General features: G+C 41.0%; 2 protein-coding genes across 2 annotated transcripts; both read left to right on the top strand.

The window, feature by feature from the left end:
• Window positions 1–3606: 3606 nt before the first annotated feature.
• Window positions 3607–15983, top strand: slc13a3 (solute carrier family 13 member 3). Its single transcript, XM_020459360.2, has 13 exons — window positions 3607–3955; window positions 4566–4831; window positions 5028–5191; window positions 7426–7486; window positions 7598–7777; window positions 8127–8252; window positions 8450–8542; window positions 8834–8938; window positions 9062–9159; window positions 13199–13311; window positions 13536–13697; window positions 14380–14517; window positions 14633–15983. The coding sequence occupies exons 1-13, from the start codon at window positions 3839–3841 to the stop codon at window positions 14816–14818; spliced, it is 1809 nt and encodes a 602-aa protein (XP_020314949.1). The 5' UTR covers window positions 3607–3838; the 3' UTR covers window positions 14819–15983.
• A 1422-nt stretch (window positions 15984–17405) lies between these two features.
• ocstamp (osteoclast stimulatory transmembrane protein) lies at window positions 17406–19587 on the top strand. The gene is made up of 2 exons (XM_031803481.1): window positions 17406–18566; window positions 18724–19587. Exons 1-2 carry the CDS (start codon window positions 17481–17483, stop codon window positions 19102–19104), a joined length of 1467 nt encoding a protein of 488 aa, XP_031659341.1. The 5' UTR covers window positions 17406–17480; the 3' UTR covers window positions 19105–19587.
• Window positions 19588–20190: the final 603 nt, after the last annotated feature.

Here is a 20190-nt window from a genome sequence, read left to right as displayed (position 1 = left end):
AAAATGTGCTTGAGCAAGGGTTAGGCATAAGGTTAGCAGTGTGGTTAAGGTTAGTGTTAGGTTTAAAATCAGATTTTAAGAATATACATTTTAGAAGTAGGCAGGGTTTAGTCATAATTATGACTTTGTTTTTAAAACAAGCCAGCTCACCCGTGATACAAGTCAGTATTCAAGGTCCATCCATGTGTGAAGATGTCGGGAGATGACATGGAAACTGGCTACTAGGGGCAACAATAAGCATCTGATTCCAAAGGTTGCAGGTTCAAATCCTGCAATAGAAAAACATTTTTGAAGTTTAGGAATTAGGAGTTAATGCCCAACCTTAAGATTTTGGAGTTAAAGCCTGAATTTAACCCTAACCTTAAAAGTGAATGCCTAAATGTAAACTTAAACACTTCGAAATTTGAAGTTAGAAACAACTTTGAAATTTTATGTTTGTGAAACATGGAGGAATGTCTAATTCTGACATGCGACTGTGAGAGCTAGTAGCTTAAATTTGTTATGCGGAGTGGAACAGGGAAATCCAAGAGTAGACTCAGACAAGTAGACTGGAATGAAGTAACCAAGGTATTTATTGAAGGAGGCTGTGGCTGGAGCGAGAGGGGTTGGGACAGAGTAAGCAGGTCCGGAGGGGAATCCAAGAGAGCAGGAAGGTGGGGAATCCAGGTCAGAGTAGCAGGATGAGGAGACGTGGGACTGGAGACAGGGACCAGAGTCAGAGTGAGGCAAGGAAAACAGGCACAACAGGATCTAAATCGTAACAAATGGCTAGAACCGTAGACTGACTGAGCAGAGATTACGATCTGGCAGTGTGGAAGTGACAGGACTGAGTATTTGTAGTGGTCTTGATTATGGAACAGATTGCAGCTGGTGGGGATCTTCTCTGACTCCAGCACACCTGTCTCCACCCACACAATCACACACAGAGAGAGAGAGGGAGAGGGAGAGAGCACTGGGGGAGTGGCGGCAGATCAAGGAGACACAGGATGAGCAGTAAAGGTCGTGACAGGAGCAGATGTAACAAAAGTAGGCCCACTCCACATCACTCCACATTGTCCCTGCAGAAATATCATTGATGGTTAGGCCTATAGGAACATTTGGAGACCTCTGCTGCAGCCTCTTAAACCTTGTGTGTAGTAGTGGCACAGTACCCACAATTGCTAATAACCCATCTGCATCCACCAGCCGTTGCTAACAACCCATCGGCATCCGCCTAAAATGTGATAAAGTGAAAATCTGAGGCCTGAATCAGACCCTTACGGCTAATATAAGAAAATGCACTGTAGGCTGCTGTCAGAGAAGGAGGAACGATTTTTTTTGACAGGGGTACAATATTTTATTTAGCATGATTTAGATATGTTAGTCAAATTGTCTGTAATTAGATACATAGCAGGTTCTCTAGGAAACTAAATAAACCCTTGCACAGCAGAATAATGTCATAAATCGATAGAATGAATGCGTCAATCTAGTTGACATCGGTAAAGTTTTCTTTGTCATCTCTGCTTCATTTGCAGAACAAACGTTTAGGGACCGTTGAGAACATGCAATAGGACTAACAACATAAACAAAAAAACGAGAACGAATTTCTGTGCAAAATGTCCAAATGCCATCAGTTTGCCCGGTTATAATGAAATATAAAGATGTGAAAATGACCCAACATGTTTCTGATATGATTTCAGTTCGGCTTGGATGCATATTTTATGTGGTTGAAAAACGATCCGCTTTTATGATGCTGATAAAGACAGCACCTCTACAGACAGTATTTAAATGCCATTCGCATTCTCTCAAGATGCTGAACGAATTCCGTCATTTTCTCCACTCCTGTTGCAAAGACGAAATGTTGCCTACGTATAGTAGACCTATATAATTCTATTGCAAGAAATGCTTAATTCTGCAGGAGTTGATATTAAGGCTATGTGAGAGGTTATAGATCTACAGTCAGTGTCCAGATTTCAGTTTCCATTGAACCCATCTGAACAGTAGTCTTAAAAGTTCCCTTGACATACCATGCCTATTTGAAGTCCCCGTCTTGTGACTGTCGAATTTGTATAGTGCCTCACAATCATCACACATAACCTAGCTGGTCAAGGTACTATCATCCTCTTTTACCTTTCCCATAAATATTTATTCTGCCACTCTCTTCTCTTTCAACTCTCCATTTCGCAGCTTTACTCTTATTGAATTAAACGCCGACATTGTCCTTTTTGCCTCAGTGGATCTACGTTAACTTTTTCAGCCCGTTCACAAAAGCATTCGGCTATTGGCACGTGGGCTATTTGGCGCGCCAACAGTTAGGCCCTAAAGTCTAGGTTTACGCACTAATGCCATATAGCCTAACATAAAAAACGCGTTGTAGCCTAAATATATCAATTGCACAATAATTATACATTCATAGATTTAAACAAAAAAAAAGTATCCTCTTACCTTTATTTAACCTACACGCCACCCACCAACCTACACGCCACCCCGCCACCCACCAACCTACACGCCACCCCGCCACCCACCAACCTACACGCCACCCCGCCACCCACCAACCTACACGCCACCCACCAACCTACACGCCACCCCGCCACCCACCAACCTACACGCCACCCCGCCACCCACCAACCTACACGCCACCCCGCCACCCACCAACCTACACGCCACCCCGCCACCCACCAACCTACACGCCACCCCGCCACCCACCAACCTACACGCCACCCACCAACCTACACGCCACCCCGCCACCCACCAACCTACACGCCACCCACCAACCTACACGCCACCCACCAACCTACACGCCACCCACCAACCTACACGCCACCCACCAACCTACACGCCACCCACCAACCTATACGCCACCCACCAACCTACACGCCACCCACCAACCTACACGCCACCCACCAACCTATACGCCACCCACCAACCTACACGCCACCCACCCTTCATCCACACAATGTTGCATGACCATAAATCACCCACCGTGCGGGTAAAACCCCGAGGACTGCGGGTTATGAGGAAAACGCGCATCACTAGTGTGTAGGCCTATGTGTGTGTGTGTGTCGGAGGGTTTGGGTAGAAAAAAGTAGAAGACAAATTTCCATCTCTATGGACTAATAAAAGAACATCTTATATATTGCGTTGTTGTGCGCGCAATTGTGGGATCCGCCAACGAAATTACAAATGAACTGAAGTCACCTCTTTATCCAGCAAATGCAATAGGACATAGGCCTATCTTTCAATTATCTACAAAAAAACAACTAGACTACGTAAACTGTGTTTGATCAAATGTTACTGATTACAATAGTAGCCTCCATGTAGTTGGTCTTCATTTTTTCTCTCCAAACTTATGAATTCTGCTTAAAGGTCCTGACATTTATGGCACAGAGGCATGTTGCTCTTATCCTTTAATAACTTCAAGCAAGGTCACTGGTTCAAGTCCCTACCCCCTTAAATACAGTTTTACATGTCTTACCTGTTTGGCCCGTTTCCTTGTGAGATCCTCCATGGATGGGTTATAGGCTATAAGATCACATGATGATTGACAGTTTTTGATTAACGATGACATGGCATCTGTTTTGCAGGGAGGAACCAGACAACCAGACTGCTGGAATGCTTTGCATTTTGGTTGTTATCAGTAAAACAAAATAAATCATCTGCCTGATGGGACAATCAGAGAACAGGCTCAATTTGCGCACATCCATAATAACTTGAACAACGCGCTAGGAGTTAAACTGTAAGCCAATAGTTAAGCTTCTCCAAGAGTGCAAAAACAACAAAGTCAAGGTAATAAAAGAGATAGAGGCGTCAAGTTCAGCACTAAAGCGTAACATAACGAGCTTTGACGCTCATATTCGACATGGAAATGGAAACCATATCAACATTCGCTAAGAAACTTTGGTGTGTCAAGAAACAACTTATTCTTTTCCTCACTCCACTTATTCTTCTCCCGCTACTTTTCGGGCTACCAGAAAAGGTACGTGGTTATTGGAAGATGCACAGATATTCTTACTGTAACCATTTATTCCTCTAATTTACAAAGAAGAAGTAGATTAAACTTTTAAGTTATACCTTAACCAAATTGCTAAACCATATCAAGCCTAAAACTGATATTATCATTAATATCCACACCTGCCTTTAAACCCGAACAAGAACACCCTTTAACCTGATATCACTGAAATTAGAATCAGGATCCTAAGAAGAGCCCCATTAGATTAAAACCTACAATTCTATACTTTTGATCTGTTTTAGGGTGATCATGTTATTCCAGTGTATAGGACTTGGCCCTGCTCCATCATATGTCTAAAAACACAATCCTTACATCCATAACTTGGCTTAACTCCATCCCCCCTTCTTAATCATAACCACAGCCCAATCTGAGCCCTTACTAATAACTTCAAAGACTTCTTTATTTACAATTCTCCCCCTAATTTTGCAAATCCAGTCACATTAAAAAGGTACATTCCTTGTACATTTAACTTTCCACAGCACAATACAAACATGAATTAAATAGATCACCTTTGTAAATGGTACAGTTGGCTTTTCCTCTTGGGTGTTCACCAACATGTTTCTGTTATGTTTTGCAGGAGGGGAAATGCCTGTACGTGGTGCTGCTGATGGCTGTGTTCTGGTGCACAGAGGCTCTTCCCTTAGCTGTCACTGCCATGCTACCCGTTTGCCTCTTTCCAACCATGGGAATTCTTCCATCCAAAAAAGTCTGCCCCCAGTACTTCCTCGATACCAATTTTCTCTTTCTCAGTGGTCTTGTTATGGCATCAGCTATTGAGGAATGGGGTCTGCATCGCAGAATAGCTCTGAAAGTTCTTAAGATTGTTGGAGTCAAACCAGCCTGGTGAGAAGACTATATCGCCATATACAACAGTAATAAATTCATCATAATTTATATTTTGGGATTATTTTCCATCATCTAATGTGAATGCCCTGCATATGTCAAAATATAGCCTACATAATCATATTATCAGAAAGATGAAATGTATTGATGTGTCACTCCACTTACTCCGGACCTATGTGTACATCTCTCTATGCAGGTTGATTTTGGGAATGATGATCACCTCTGCCTTCCTGTCCATGTGGCTCAGTAACACCGCAACAACGGCCATGATGCTTCCCATTGCTAACGCCATCCTGGAGAGTCTCTTTGGAGACCTGGACACTCTGAAGGAAAACTGTAAGGTGAAAGACGAGACAGAGGGTGAGTTGCTGTGTAGGGTTTCTCCAACTGTCCCATATACACTTTTTTTGTTTTTAGAACACCTACTCATTTAATGTTTTTTCTTTATGTTTACTATTTTCTACACTGTAGAATAATAGTGAAGACATCAAAACTATGAAATAACACATATGGAATTATGTAGTAACCAAAAAAGTGTTAAACAAATCAAAATATATTTTATATTTGAGATTCTTCAAATAGACACTCTGCCTTCATGACAACTTTAAACACTCTTGGCAGTTTCTCAACCAGCTTCATGAAACAGGTGTGCATTGTTAAAATTTGATTTGTGGAATTTCTTTCCTTCTTAATGCATTTGAGCCAATCAATTGTGTTGTGACAAGGTAGGGGGTATACAGTAGATAGCCCAATTTGGTAAAAGACCAAGTCCATATTATGGCAAGAACAGCTGAAATAAGCAAAGAGAAATGACAGTACATCATTACTTTAAGACATAAAGGTCAGTCAATACGGAACATTTCAAGAAAGGTTCTTCAAGTGCAGTCGCAAAACCCATCAAACGCTATGATGAAACGGGCTCTCATTAGGATTGCCATAGGAATGGAAGACCCAGAGTAACCTCTGCTGCAGAGGATAAATTAGAGTTACCAGCCTCAGAAATGGCATCCCAAATAAATGCTTCACAGAGTTTAAGTAACAGACACATCTCAACATCAACTGTTCAGAGGAGACTGGGTGAGTCAGGCCTTCATGGTCAAATTGCTACAAAGAAACCAGTACTAAAGGACACCATTAAGAAGAAAAGACTCCCTTGGGCCAAGAAACACAAGCAATGGACATTAGACCAGTGGAAATTTGTCCTTTGTTCTGAAGTCCAAAGATTTTTGGTTCCAACTGCCGTGTCTTCGTGAGACACGGTGTGGGTGAAAGGATTATCTCTGCATGTGTATTTCCCACCGTAAAGCATGGATGAGGAGGTGTTATGGTGTGGGGGTTCTTTGCTGGTGACACTGTCTGTGATTTATTTAGAATTCAAGGCACACTTAACCAGCATGGCTACCACAGCATTCTGCAGCAATACACCATCCCATCTGGTTTGGGCTTAGTGGGGCTATCATTTGTTTTTCAACAGGACAATAACCAAACACACCTCCCGGCTGTGTAAGGGCTATTTGACCAAGAAGGAGAGTGATGGAGTGCTGCCTCAGATGTCCTGGCCTCCACAATCCCCCGACCTCAAACATATTGAGATGGTTTGGGTTGAGTCGGACCGCAGAGTGAAGGAAAAGCAGCCAACAAGTGCTCAGCATATGTGGTAACTCCTTCAAGACTGTTGGAATAGCCTTCCAGGTGAAGCTGGTTGAGAGAATGCCAAGAGTTTGCAAAGCTGTCATCAAGGCAAAGGGTGGCTACTTTGAAGAATCTCAGATATAAAACATATTTGGATTTGTTTAACACCTTTTTGGTTACTACATAATTCCATGTGTTACTTCATAGTTTTGATGTCTTCACTATTATTCTACAATGTAGAAAATAGTCAAATAAAGAAAAACCCTTGAATGAGTAGGTGTACAAAAACGTTTGACCAGTAGTGTACATCGAGTGAAAAGATAAAAAATATTAAGTAGCCAAGCCAGGACAAATTTGGTCTTTTCGACACTGCAACGCAAATTGTTTGTAGTGCTTACAAAAACAAACATACTATACTTCAACTTTCTAAAGCCAAGAGTGATATTTCCACACTAAAACTGTAATAGGTGACTGAAGGTGTGAACTTTTTTACAACTACATGTTCCATCACATGGAACTTCAGTGCACGACATGTCAATATTCAAATGATAATTGATTAAACATATTAGCCGCCTTTCAAGTCATATATTAAATATGACGAAGGCCTAAAGACAACCTACTTAGAAAACTGGAACTCACAGGCTTTGATGAGAAAGAAATGTTTAAATATCTCTGTTATAGCTTGTCTCATTCATTCTATAGCTATGGATACTGTAGCATCACAGTAATTGGTTCATGGGAAACGTGTTGATTCTCAGTAGAGGTCGTTTTAATTGTAACAAATGTAGCCTTTATTTACACTTAGATGACCGCCTAAATCACGTTCAAATTGGTCTTCAATATGGAATTGTTATGACGTCTAAACCTGTCCTCAAAAAAAAAATATTTTGTCATTTGTCACCGCAGAGTAAACAATGGAGAGAATAACTCTAACACAACCTGTTCACTTCAACATCCATCAGGTCAAGCACGAGTAAAGCTGCACGCACTGCCTTCTGAAAAACAGATCTTGTCTATAGACGGGTAAGAAAGCAAACACAAACAAACTGAACAATTGAAGCTCTCATGTTGTTAGAATAGGATTCATGGTTATCGTGTAGCTATTTACTAATGTTGGTATAATTATATCTTCAGACCTGATCGGATGGAGCGTTCAGATGGGAGTACTGCAGAGGAGATCAGGACAGAGTCAGAGTACCAGATGAAGGTATGGAAAGGCTTCCTGATATGTATCCCGTACGCTGCCAGTATCGGAGGGACTGCCACCCTGACAGGCACTGCACCAAACCTCATCCTCATTGGACAACTTAAGAGGTACCCAAATTGAAGACTTGGCTGATCTCACTTTCTCCTACTGCATCTGAACATACACTCTCAGGCCCATCGGATAGAGCAATAAGGTGACAATGTCTCTCTGAGGAGGTCTAGTAGAGGGTTTTGTACAACGTACAAACTTTTAACCATTATGAAAAAAGACGAGACAAATGACACAGGTACTGCGATGTTTCAGACATCGTAGAACTTCAGACGTCCCTCTTAAAGGCCTGTTAGGATTTAACTGGCAAATAGCTGTGTACGAATAACATGTTACATTTAGACCATAAAAAACTACTTTATTCACGTTTGCTGTACCGTTTTTGACAGTTGCTTCTTTGTGTTCTAGTTACTTCCCAGAGTGCGACTTGATCAATTTTGGCTCTTGGTTTGCATTCGCATTTCCTCTCATGGTGTTCTTCCTCATCTTGGGATGGCTATGGATTTCTTTCCTCTACGGGGGCCTGAATACACGGTATGATGGTGAAATCAGATCTAAGTACAGCACCTCATCAGTGTTAAATAAAAATGTAACCATAGATGATGACATGTGGCAGTCTGGTAGAGTTCTAGGATTTGTTACTGTACACTTTTTGAAGTAGTATGGAGTAATACATTATTCTACCTGTCAGATATTTCCACATTATTTTCATACTATTTTTTTGTGTTCAGGTTGTGTGTGAAGAAACAGGACGAAAGAGCACAAGCAGAGGCGAAGGCTGAGGCCGTGATTGATGAAGACTACAGAAAACTAGGCCCCATAAAGTAAGGACATATCTCTAGACTAAATCACAGGCAACATGCTCCAGTCTTAAATCATGCCCTACACCAGGGATGGCTAATTCTAGTTCAGGAGGGCCACATTGTTCACATTTTAGATTGTTTATTTGAATCAGTATGTTAATGCTGGGATGGAACAAAACGCCTGCTGCAGCCCTCCAGGACTAAAGATGACTACCCTTGTTCTAGACCCTACCCCTGTTCTAGACCCTCTGGACTATATGTCGGTGGTAATGTCAAATTCCTTAGACTATCATTTCCTATCTTCCATTTTAGTTTTGCAGAAGGAGCCATTGCATTCTTTTTCATTTTGTTTGCCGTTCTCCTGTTTACAAGAGATCCTAAATTTGTGACTGGATGGTCCACGTTTTTCAACAAAGGGTAAGAGAGACAAGCTGACAATCCACTGCCCGCTAACTAGGATATGTCTGTATAATTCACTGGAGGCTTGAGGAAACCAGCCGCTTCATGACTTCCTCTTCTTTGATTCTCTTCCTCCTGCAGGTATGTGTCAGATGCGACCACTGGAGTGATCATTGTTTCAATCCTATTCTTCTTCCCTTCCCAAAAGCCCTCTCTTAGCTGGTGGTTTGATTCTAGAGGTCAGTACCAGAAAGGATATGTCCCAAATAATGAGAAATACATTTTTTGAATATGTACATTTAAAATACCACTGTCTCAAATCATACAGCCTTTCTGTACTGATATAGAGAAAACTGTATATTTTCAAATCAAAAGATTAGATGGAGTGAAGCAGCTGTATACATTGTATTCGGAAAGTATTCAGACCCCTTGACTTTTTTCCACATTTTGTTAGGTTACAGCCTTATTCCAAAATTGATTAAATCGTTTTTTCCCCTCATCAATGTACACACAATATGCCATCATAACAAAACAGAAACAGGTTTTTAGCCATTTTTGCAAATGTATATATATATTTTTTTAAATTACCCTTTACTCAGTACTTTGTTGAAGTACCTTTGGCAGCGAAGCCACTCCTACGTTGTCTTGTCTGTGTAATTAGTGTCGTTGTCCAGTTGGATGGTGAACCTGAGATCCTGAGTACTCTGGAGCATGTTTTCATCAAGGATCTCTCTGTACTTTTCTCCGTTCATCTTTCCCTTGATCTTGTCTAGTCTTCCAGTCCCTGCCGCTGAAAAACATCCTCGCAGCATGATGCTGCCACCACCATGCTTCACCGTAGGGATGGTGCTAGGGTTCCTCCAGACATGACACTTGGCATTCATGCCAAAGAGTTCAATCTTGGTTTCATTATACCAGAGAATCTTGTTTCTCATGGTCTGAGGTTCCTTTAGGTACCTTTTGGCAAACTCCAACCCAGCTGTCATGTGCCTTTTACTGAGGAGTTGGTTCCGTCCGGCCACTCTACTAAAAGGCCTGATTGGTGGAGTGCTGCAGAGATAGCTGTCCTTCTGGAAGGTTTGTCCATCTCCTCAGAGGAACTCTGGAGCTCTGTCAGAGTGACCATCTGGTTTTTGGTGGTCCCAAACTTCTACCATTTAAGAATGATGGAGTCCACTGGGTTCTTGGGGACCTTTAATGCTGCAGAAATGTTTTGGTACTGTCACGATCGTCGTATGGAATGGACCAAGGTGCAGCGTTGTGAGCGTACATTTTCCTTTATTTGCAAATGTCGCCAACAAAACAATAGTACAACAAAAACAGATGTGAAGCTCCGTAAGGCTATACATGCACAAACGAAGACACCTACCCACAACTACCAAAAGGAAAAAAGGCTGCCTAAGTATGATTCCCAATCAGAGACAACGATAGACAGCTGTCCCTAATTGAGAACCATACCCGGCCAAAACATAGAAACAAACAACATAGAATGCCCACCCCAAATCACACCCTGACCTAACCAAATGGAGAAATAAAATGCCACTCTAAGGTCAGGGCGTGACAGGTACCCTTCCCCAGATCTGTGCCTCGACACAATCCTGTCTCAGAGCTCTTTGGACAATTTCTTAGACCTCATGGGTTGTTTTTTGCTCTGACATGCACTGTCAACTGTGGGACCATATATAAACAGGTGTGTGCCTTTCCAAATCATGTCCAATCAATTTAATTTACCACAGGTAGACTCCAATCAAGTTGTAGAAACATCTCAATGATGATCAATGGAAACATGATGCACCAGAGCTCAATTTCAAGTCTTATAGCAAAGGGTTCTGAATACTTATGTAAATAAGGTATTTCTGTTTTAAATTGTTTATAAAAACCTGTTTTCTCTTTGTCATTATGGGGTATTGTGTGTAGATTGAGGAGTATTTTATTTAATCAATTTTAGAATAAGGCTGTAACGTAACAAAATGTGGGAAAAGGGAAGGGGTCTGAATACTTTCCGAATGCACTGTAGATGCACTGTAGATCTGGGTTTTTAAAGTCACATTATTATTCAGTCATGCCTCATCAGACAGAAATTACAGTAACATTGACTCCTATTAAGGCAGAATCATTTTTTTGTAATTTCATTAATCCATTTCTGAAGCAGAACTTGTATTGGCTCTGTTGTAAAGTACTGTAAATAACCTGAGGAATGTTAAGGACGTAGACTAGTGAGTCTGAGCAGAGTCCCGTCGTGAGGTAAGACTGTCGCCCCTTATTATTAATCCCTCAAAAATGTGTTGCCACACTTTGGTTTGCTCTGTGTACTTTGCTCTGTGTTCACCCACTGGTTTAACATAGCACACAAGTTCTTATGCAACAGAAATACCAGTGTTTTCATTTTCTACCCTCATGTTTTTCCAGCGAGATTAGAATATGTACACGTTTGGCATTGAGCTCTTTAATGTTCTTTATTATAAACTATTTTGAGTAGGTATGTTAAGAATTAGCCTGTGAAGTAATAGTTCCCTTTCAGTCAGTTCACTCTGTACAACAAAAGCACAACTCCCCATAGTGATGTTGTACCTCATTCCCTCCCTTCAGGGAACAGTAGTTATATTCATAACTTTATGTTTTGCCTGGCATTGACAAATGAAAAATGTCCGGCAGATGTCCGGCAGAGCGGTACCCGAGAAAGAAACAAAACCCCAACCAGCCTTATTTTGTTTACTACACTGTAAGTGGGTCCTCAGATCTTCAAAAGGTTCTACAGCTGCACCATCAAGAGCATCCTGATGGGTTGCATCACTGCCTGGTATGGCAACTGCTCGGCCTCCGACCGCATGGCACTGCAGATGGTAGTGCGTACGGCCCAGAATATCACTGGTGCCAAGCTTCCTGTCATCCACGACCTCTATCTAGAAGAAAAAGAAACGCACACCTATTTAGGCGAGGTGCTGGCTAGCGGAGTAGAAAACTTGAAAATCAAAGAGAGCCGCACACTCTAGGAGCTCAGATGCAAACATTTCATTACCAACGTTTCGACAGCCTAGCTGTCTTCATCAGGGTATAATCACAAACACTGCGGGATGACTCGTTTATATAGTGTCAAAAGACACAGGTGTCTGTAATCATGGCCAAGAGTGGTCTAATATCATTGGTTAATAATCAAATATTAAAATGTCATACAAAGAACAGCATACAAACAACAAATGGATAGCATACGATCATAGATTAATTTGACTACACAAGTTTACAAACAATTACAATGGCAAAGTCACAATAATCACAAGAATGGCTTCAGATCAAAGTCTACGTTGAGACCGAAGGGCGCAGGGGTCTTTAAATTAAAGATCCAGGCAGCCTCTCGTTTTAACAATAAATTATCAAGGTCACCCCCTCTCCTAGGGAGGGTGACATGTTCGATGCCAATATATAACGCAGAGACGAAATCGAGTGGCCTGCCTCCAAGAAGTGGGCCGCAACTGGATAAGTAAAGTTTTTACACCTAATGGTGCTACGATGCTCTGAGATACGTACTTTTAATTCACGCTTTGTTTTACCTACATAATTTTTACCACAAGGACAAGTTATAAGATAAATAACTGCCTTAGTGGAGCACGTAATAACACCTTTTATTGGGATTGATTTCCCTGTTTGTGGGTGTTTGGAGGATCTACATTTATAAGTGCCATTGCATTGAGCACAGCCATTACATTTGTAATTTCCATCTAGTAGGGGCGCAAATAGACGTTGTTCAGGAATATCTTGGGGTGGTAAATCAGAGTTTACCAATTGGTCTCTGAGATTTCTGCCCCGCGAGAATACGACCAAGGGAAGGTCCGAAAACACATTACCGAGACTATCATCGGATTTTAGGATGTGCCAATGTTTGTGAACAATTCCCTTAATTTGTTCAGAGCACTTTGAATAGTTAGTAGTTAGAGCGCAAGAATGCGTCTTTTTGCGAGACTGACCTTGAAAAAGGTCATGTCTCGTTTTGTTTTGAATTTTCTCAATGGCAATATTAATCTGATCATTCCTGTAGCCCCTCTCCTTGAACTTTCTTTGTGTCTCAGCCCTCTATACCAGGCTGTGTCAGAGGAAGGCCCTAAAAATTGTCAAAGACTCCAGCCACCCTAGTCATAGACTGTTCTCGGAGCGCTAAGTCTAGGTACAAGAGGCTTCTAAACAGCTTCTACCCCCAAGCCATAAGACTCCAGAACATCTAATCAAATGTCTAGCCAGACTATTTGCATTTGTCGATTTCATACCCTGTCATGTTTTCCACAGCACCAAATACTCCATATGTTCCTCTACTATCATGGAAGAAAGCACAGGAATGTGTCCCATGGAATATCATTCTGTTGCTGGGTGGAGGCTTTGCCATGGCCAAGGGATGTGAGGTAAAACTATATAATTTACATATAGAATCATTCATCCTTAAGATCTCTTTGGGTAAACCCCTTTCATGTTTAAGGGTGCACACCATAGATATGAAATCCCTTTAACTCACATTCTCATTTGTGTACATTCGAATAGCTGTTGTGTGGTGATTTCTATACTTTCTGACCTATTTCTGCTACTACTGAGTCAAGGGCCGTCTTGATGCTCTGTCCCTGTGGTGTAGGAGTCAGGACTGGCGGCGTGGATAGGAGCCTACCTCCAGCCTATCGCTCAGGTCCCTCCTGCTGTGGCAGTCATGTTTATCACCGCTTTCCTGGCCTGCTTCACAGAGTTCGCCAGCAACACCGCCACCATTATCATATTCCTGCCCGTCATTGCTGAACTGGTGAGCTGTCAGCTACTGTATGACATGCCCACAACACTCAACATTTAGTTAGATGTTTCCATTATTAAGAATGAAGTACCCTGTGGGTATGAAGAGGTCAGTCAGCACTCATTTTGAAGAAAGGCGTATTTTGTGTGTAGTATTTTTGAATACCCTTGTGAACTACAGTACCATTAAGCCTTGAACTCCACTGTATTACTAATCCCCCCATGGGAAAAGATAATGGGGAAGTTGATGCTCTCTACTCTAATCTCCCACAGCAATTTACTTTTTTAGTGTTTGTCATGGGGTCAACAGATCTGTCAGTTTAGCACCGTGGCTGTTTGGTCTGTTGGACATTAACCACAGTTATCAGTAACCAGTTGTCTTCGTCTGTCTGTGCCAATGTCTTACAGTATTGTTAAATCTAAGCAATAATATCACCCAACCAGTATCATCCAGTATCACCCTGACAAGGGCACCCTAGTTACTTATCTCCAGAGACATTTCTAAGCCAAGTACTTTACTAAGAATTTGGAATATCGTTGCCACTTATTGAATGCGATGTGGATTCACACACTCTTTGTTCACGTGTGTTATTTGTGTTAATCTGCAGAAAACTGTTTCAAAGTATTATTATTCTCCATTAACACAATATTTCAGCAAAATAATATCAATGACTGTGTTTGTCTCCTCTCTACAGGCCATGTTTGTCAAGGTGAATCCTCTTTACTTCATGATACCTGCGACAACAGGATGTTCATTTGCCTTCATGTTGCCAGTCTCCACCCCTCCCAACTCCATTGCCTTTGCATCTGGCCATCTTCTGGTGAAGGACATGGTAAGATCCTCACGCCAATATACTGTGTGACCATATTTCAGACTGTTCTTAAACTTAAACATACTCTATCCTAGTAGATAGATGATTTACATCTGGTTGGTTTCTCTGTTCCCAGGTGAAAACGGGCTTTGTGATGAACATTTTGGGCATTTTATCAGTTTCTCTGGCCATGAACACTTGGGGTCGTGCCATGTTCAGTTTGGAGACTTATCCAGACTGGGCCCGTCCAGTCAACATGTCCAGTACTGTCACAGATATACAATTCCCCTCCGTCCCACCTTTCAACCTTACTAGTTTGTGATACACTGCATACCATAGATCTGAAGCTTATCCAATACAAAGTATTACACGGTATTATATAGTAAATACTAGAGCAGCATTTCTGAATATGTACAAAAGTCAACTATAGATTTGGGGAGCATTAGCCGTTACTTTAAGTTATTTAGCCTATGGTGTGATGGCTATACCATGTTGCGAATGTACCGTACACTTCTAGATTCTTCCATTTGCCTACTGTATACTATATGAGTTTAGATTTTTGTTGTTGTTCAGGCTCTCCTTGTGCTCTACTTCCTCTGTCGTGTAGATTATACTAAGTTCTATCAGCTAATTTTCTTGCTTGTCACATGCCACGAACCCCTGGTCTCCCAGATGTGTCCAATGTTTTGTCCTGGTTTGTTTTAGGTCCCCATGCCAAGTTTCCATTTGAAGTTAATTTGTTTGGGCAGGGCAGGGGGTGACAGAATAGACAGTGGTTGGTCTGTCTGTTGTTACATTCTCTTCCACAGTTATACAACAAGTCATGTCGGACACCGTTTTTGTCCGGACACCGGTGATGTCTGTGTCATCATTCTGTCGCTATGCTTGCTGAAATGCCTTGCATCTTAGTGACCTCTGGTGTTCAAGTGTGCCACTTTGCGAGTGTCTGTCTCATTTGTCACTGTAACATTCCCTAGATAGTATTTGTGAGGATAATCCTTATTGATTAGGGTGTTAGCAGTCTGCTTGATGATAATAGACCCAATCCATTTCATCACACTGAACGCTCAACCTCCAAGTCCGCCACCTACTAGTAAATCACACTTGAACTTGATCCTCCATTGATCTTTAGTTAGGATAATCTGTGACTGTCTTGATGCACAACAGGAGTTTGTGAATTATTAATGGAAAGATACTTACTTAGCCCATGGGGTCACAGGCTGCACATGGTTTAACACATTCTAAGTTACACACATAAAGTCATTTTTACTTTTCATCATGTCTTTAAAATACACAAATCGTGATTTTCTGATCTTATTTCATTTGAAGTAATCATTTGAAATGTGGTACGTGGAAATCTAATTAACAATTTTCTACCGTAGTTTGTATTTTGTGTAGTACGTTTAGGTTTATCAATGCACATTTTGGAGCTTTGTTCTTTTCTTAATACTACTGTTGTTACCAAATAAAACTCAACAGCAAATGGGTTCTTTTCTTTTTTCGTCAATCCATGGAATTGGTATATTTAGCTGCTGTCAGTGAGCAGGCACCGACAGACATGCCACACAGTAATATATACTACAGAGCAACTCAAACCATGAGATGATATTCAGACGGGGGCCATGCCACTATAGTCCTTTTTAGTTTTAATCATTGACCCAGGTGACACAGCATAAAATGTACTGGAATCAAGTCTCATTCAATGCCTGATAGCACCAAACAAGATACCCAATAAGCCAAATGAGGCGAACAAACAAACGAACAACACATGTGAAAGAAAGTTGCATTGAAATTTGCTTGGAACACAATTTCTACATGTGTCTGGAACCAAGCGGTGATATTTTGGCCCCTGTTTCTCTAAAGAATGGTGAAGGGCTGTACATTCCTTATAGTGTCTATTTGGCTATGTAAAGTCTCAAGGTCTGGCACATGGTTAACTCAGCAGAACTCTGAAGTAGTTACTCAGTGTAAGAGAGGAAGGGTCATTGGTGGAGCCGCCATTAAATGAGACAAACTACAACAGAACACAATGACACTTTGTTAAATAGAAGAACTTGTTGGAAAAGGAATACACAACATTTTGGAAAAGGAAGTTTGACAAGTCGTACCACAACATGAAACTGCTCAACCTTGATGCTCAACCATTCAAATATACGTATTAATTGACTGTAATGCAAAGGGAAATTAAAAAAGCCACAGCTAAATATTTTATTTTGGAAAACACGCACAATTGCTCACATGCTCATAGTTTCCCAGATCATAGCAATCCCCGCTCCTATCAGTCAGTAGTAGTATGATCTCCCACGGGGTTATGTTTTCGACCTTTAAATAGGATACCACAATGCTCATATAGAACCTTTTAACTCACCAGTACTTCCCTAAATGATTAGTCACCAAGTATTGCATGTTCCATCATGTGTTGATTTGTTATGCCTGTCAATGTCAGTGAGTGTGTGTCAGCATGTGAGCATGAGCAAGAGCCCTTCTGTTCCCTTTGGGAACCGTCTTACACATCTATGTGGCAATGACTGTGCATGATAAGTTCCTGTATCAAACTTCACAGTTACCCCCATCAGACAACTGTGTAACTTCACATGCACTGTTGCCAAGGAGAATGAAGAGCATTACTGAGTGCATGGGCTTTGGCTTTTCATTGAGGTAGGTGTTCATTTTTCAGTCTTTTGAGTGAGGCCCTTCTTGTGAAATGAAGAAAGCTGGCTTATTAAAGTGTTAATTACACAATAATAAGCTATTCTGCTCTTGTATAATGTTGATATTAAAACAATACATTATGTTAGTCAGAATGGTGGATATTGCAGTTTGATCAAATTCACAGCCTAGTTAGAATACAGTGCAATTCTAAAATGTGTTTCATGTTTAGTTTATTCTAATAAGCCATTTACTTTATTGTTCGCATTCTTACCTTTTATTATTTCTTATTGTTGTTGCATTGTCGAGGAGCCTGCAAGTAAGCACTTTGTTTGATGGTGTATACCATGTGTATACTGTACATACAACTAATAAAACTTGAATTCACACAATCATTGGTTTTCAGGCAAGAACCTTGGGGTGCCATGAAGACCACTCTACAGTATCTGTGGGATGTTTACTCAAAACCGACCCAGGCTGCCAAGGAGGTCCTGACATTACTTTCTATGTGTTTCATTATCGCCATGGTGACTGGTGGTCTCCTCTACCATTGGATGACAGAGATCCTGAGATATGACAGTGGTACTTCCAGCACTGCTGCCTGCATCTATAGTGTGGCCATCCTTTTCCTCTCGTTCCTCTGTCATCCTCTCCGTTGTGTGCTAACTATGATCCTGCCCACTCTGGGCACCAAACAGGGGCGCAAGCTGATCATTTCCACCTCTGTGATTGTGTTAGTGTTGAGCATCATCCTTAACATAACCGTTAACATGGGAGTGGTGATGCACGTTTTAAAGTGCACCTCTGAAGGTTTTGTCCGCTCTCTTTTAAACTCATCTGAGCTGTTTCAAGAAGCAAAGAGAGATCTTGTTAGAGAGGCTATCAAAGTGAAACAGGAAGAACTGAATATTGTTAACAGGTTGAGGAAATTTGATCATTTTACACACATTGATGTGTCAAAGGTCCAAAATATGTTTGTTACTGTAAGCAAACAGATTGAGAGTGACTTTTCACGTGCCAATAAACTGCTGGAGGATTATAAACTTCTGTCAAACAGGATTCTGGCGGCCATCTTTCTAATCTACCTGATAGTTGAATCAGCCTACTACCTGAAGTCATATGTCATTTCGGTTAAGTTTGACAACGTTTACATCACCAGACAGTTGCTGCAAAAAGCATCTAAGGATGGAATCCAGATAGAGCCAACTAACTTGAAAAATATGGTTAATTCCACAAGTTGTAAAATAACAAAACAGGAATTTACCAAATGTCTTGCTCCCATAGTAGTGGTGACTTTGTATTTTATTGTTATTATCTTCATAATGGTTTTGGATCACATTGTGTACCATCTAGTTACAGTGAGTGGGCCTTGGCTGCTGGATGTTCCAGCTACATCTGTCAGCATAGCTGTGAAATATAAGGTAGGTCAATATTGATACAGTACTTTTCTATATGAGGTCGGGCACATCACAGGACATAATGTGACATTATATAATGTGTAGCCTTGAGATCAATGATGATATAGAAATTGAATAACACAGTGGACAAATGGGGACTGGATTCTCTTTTCTCTGACAGATTCACCTGCGCTTTCCAGGTCTATGTCTAATCCCAGCTATCTGTAGGGATACAGAACTGGCAAACCTCCACAAGCAGTATGACTGGACATTTAGCCCAGAGGCTTTACGCTGTTATATTGAGCCCTCTGCACCAGACCTGAGAGTGAGGGTCTTCCTGGGACTACTCTGTCTGGTGAGCTACATCATGGTGTTACTGGAGGTCTATGCCAGGCGCATCCGCAGGAAAGTGTCTGCATCCTTCTTCAAAACGCAGGAGGAAAAAAGAATTAATTTCTTATTGAAGAAGATACAGGCGAAACAGGACAAAAGAGAAAACAATATATTTTTCATTGAAGCTGTGAATGAGACCCGCTTTCACACAAACCAAAACGTAATTTGAAGCTTGACTTGCTGTCATTATATGTAGTTTAGGGAGACCTCTGCTTTTAATACGTTCACTGCTCCTCTTGAGCTATTGCCGTTATAATAGATTTATTTTAGAATTGGAGAAAACCCTCCTCAGTCTCCCCAGCTGTCAGCTGAGAGAATTTGTTGATTCGATTTGTCCATATTTTCAGATTGAACTGATTCTGCAATATACAAATGAAAAGCATGGAATAAAAAATGTAACTTCAAAGTGATACAAGCATGCTTATCCCTGTGTTACAATACAATTGATGAATTCAGTGCCAACATCCTGCTCTCCATGAGCCAAAGGGCCTGTTGAGAACAGGACAGGGCATCCTGTTACTGAGTCACAGTCATATGACCTTTCTCCTGGTCGTGGAGCACCCCTCTTACGCCCACGTTGCCTCGTCTCAACAACACTCATGAAACCATGTTTGTAGGCTTAATGAAGAAATAAAGACCATATAACAGACTATCACAAGCGTTTTCACTCAATGTTTTATATTGTGAAAGGTTGATGCTTTTAAAGAATTTGATAAAAATGGCTTTGAGTTCCCTTTTAAAGTAAAACTACTTTTAACATGTAAAGGAACAAGACCATGTATTACTTTGTTTCTTACTGCAAGGGAGAACTCCACAATCAACAGACGACTAGGTGACACCTAGCCCCACTAGGTGTCACTAACACTAAGTGCATTTGAGAAGTTTTTAAGGGACAAATAGGCTATGAAAATTCTTATAACAAGGAGCGTAAAACAAACTCATTGAAAATCTGTGTCAACAAACTATTTGTCCAATTCAATTAATTAGACTCAGATGAATGTTCAGAGGGCAAATATTGTGACACATAGTCGTGTCATGTGTGGGCCTTCCGAATGTTATTACAAATGAATGAATATAATCATGCTTTAAAATGTGCATAACAATCACAATTATTATTTTAGTGTTTTGGTATTATACCGTTTATTATTTCTGGTCAATGATGGATTCGATTGTGTGAAATTCATTTTCATATGACACCTAAAACTTAAACTTTATCTGAGAGCAAAAACCATTTCTGTACCTCTGTGATTAATAT

This window comes from Oncorhynchus kisutch, linkage group LG24 (assembly GCF_002021735.2).
Source record: "Oncorhynchus kisutch isolate 150728-3 linkage group LG24, Okis_V2, whole genome shotgun sequence".
Lineage (NCBI taxonomy): Eukaryota > Metazoa > Chordata > Actinopteri > Salmoniformes > Salmonidae > Oncorhynchus > Oncorhynchus kisutch.
Note: the sequence above shows the minus strand (reverse complement) of the source record. Positions and strands in the feature narration are given on the sequence as shown.

Coding starts and splice junctions, on each gene's coding strand:
- ocstamp (XM_031803481.1), top strand. CDS start 17,481: ATGGTGTATACCATGTGTATACTGTACATACAACTAATAAAACTTGAA. Junction 18,567..18,723: donor GCATAGCTGTGAAATATAAG/GTAGGTCAATAT, acceptor TTTCTCTGACAG/ATTCACCTGCGCTTTCCAGG.
- slc13a3 (XM_020459360.2), top strand. CDS start 3,839: ATGGAAATGGAAACCATATCAACATTCGCTAAGAAACTTTGGTGTGTC. Junction 3,956..4,565: donor TTTTCGGGCTACCAGAAAAG/GTACGTGGTTAT, acceptor TATGTTTTGCAG/GAGGGGAAATGCCTGTACGT. Junction 13,698..14,379: donor TGCCCGTCATTGCTGAACTG/GTGAGCTGTCAG, acceptor TCCTCTCTACAG/GCCATGTTTGTCAAGGTGAA.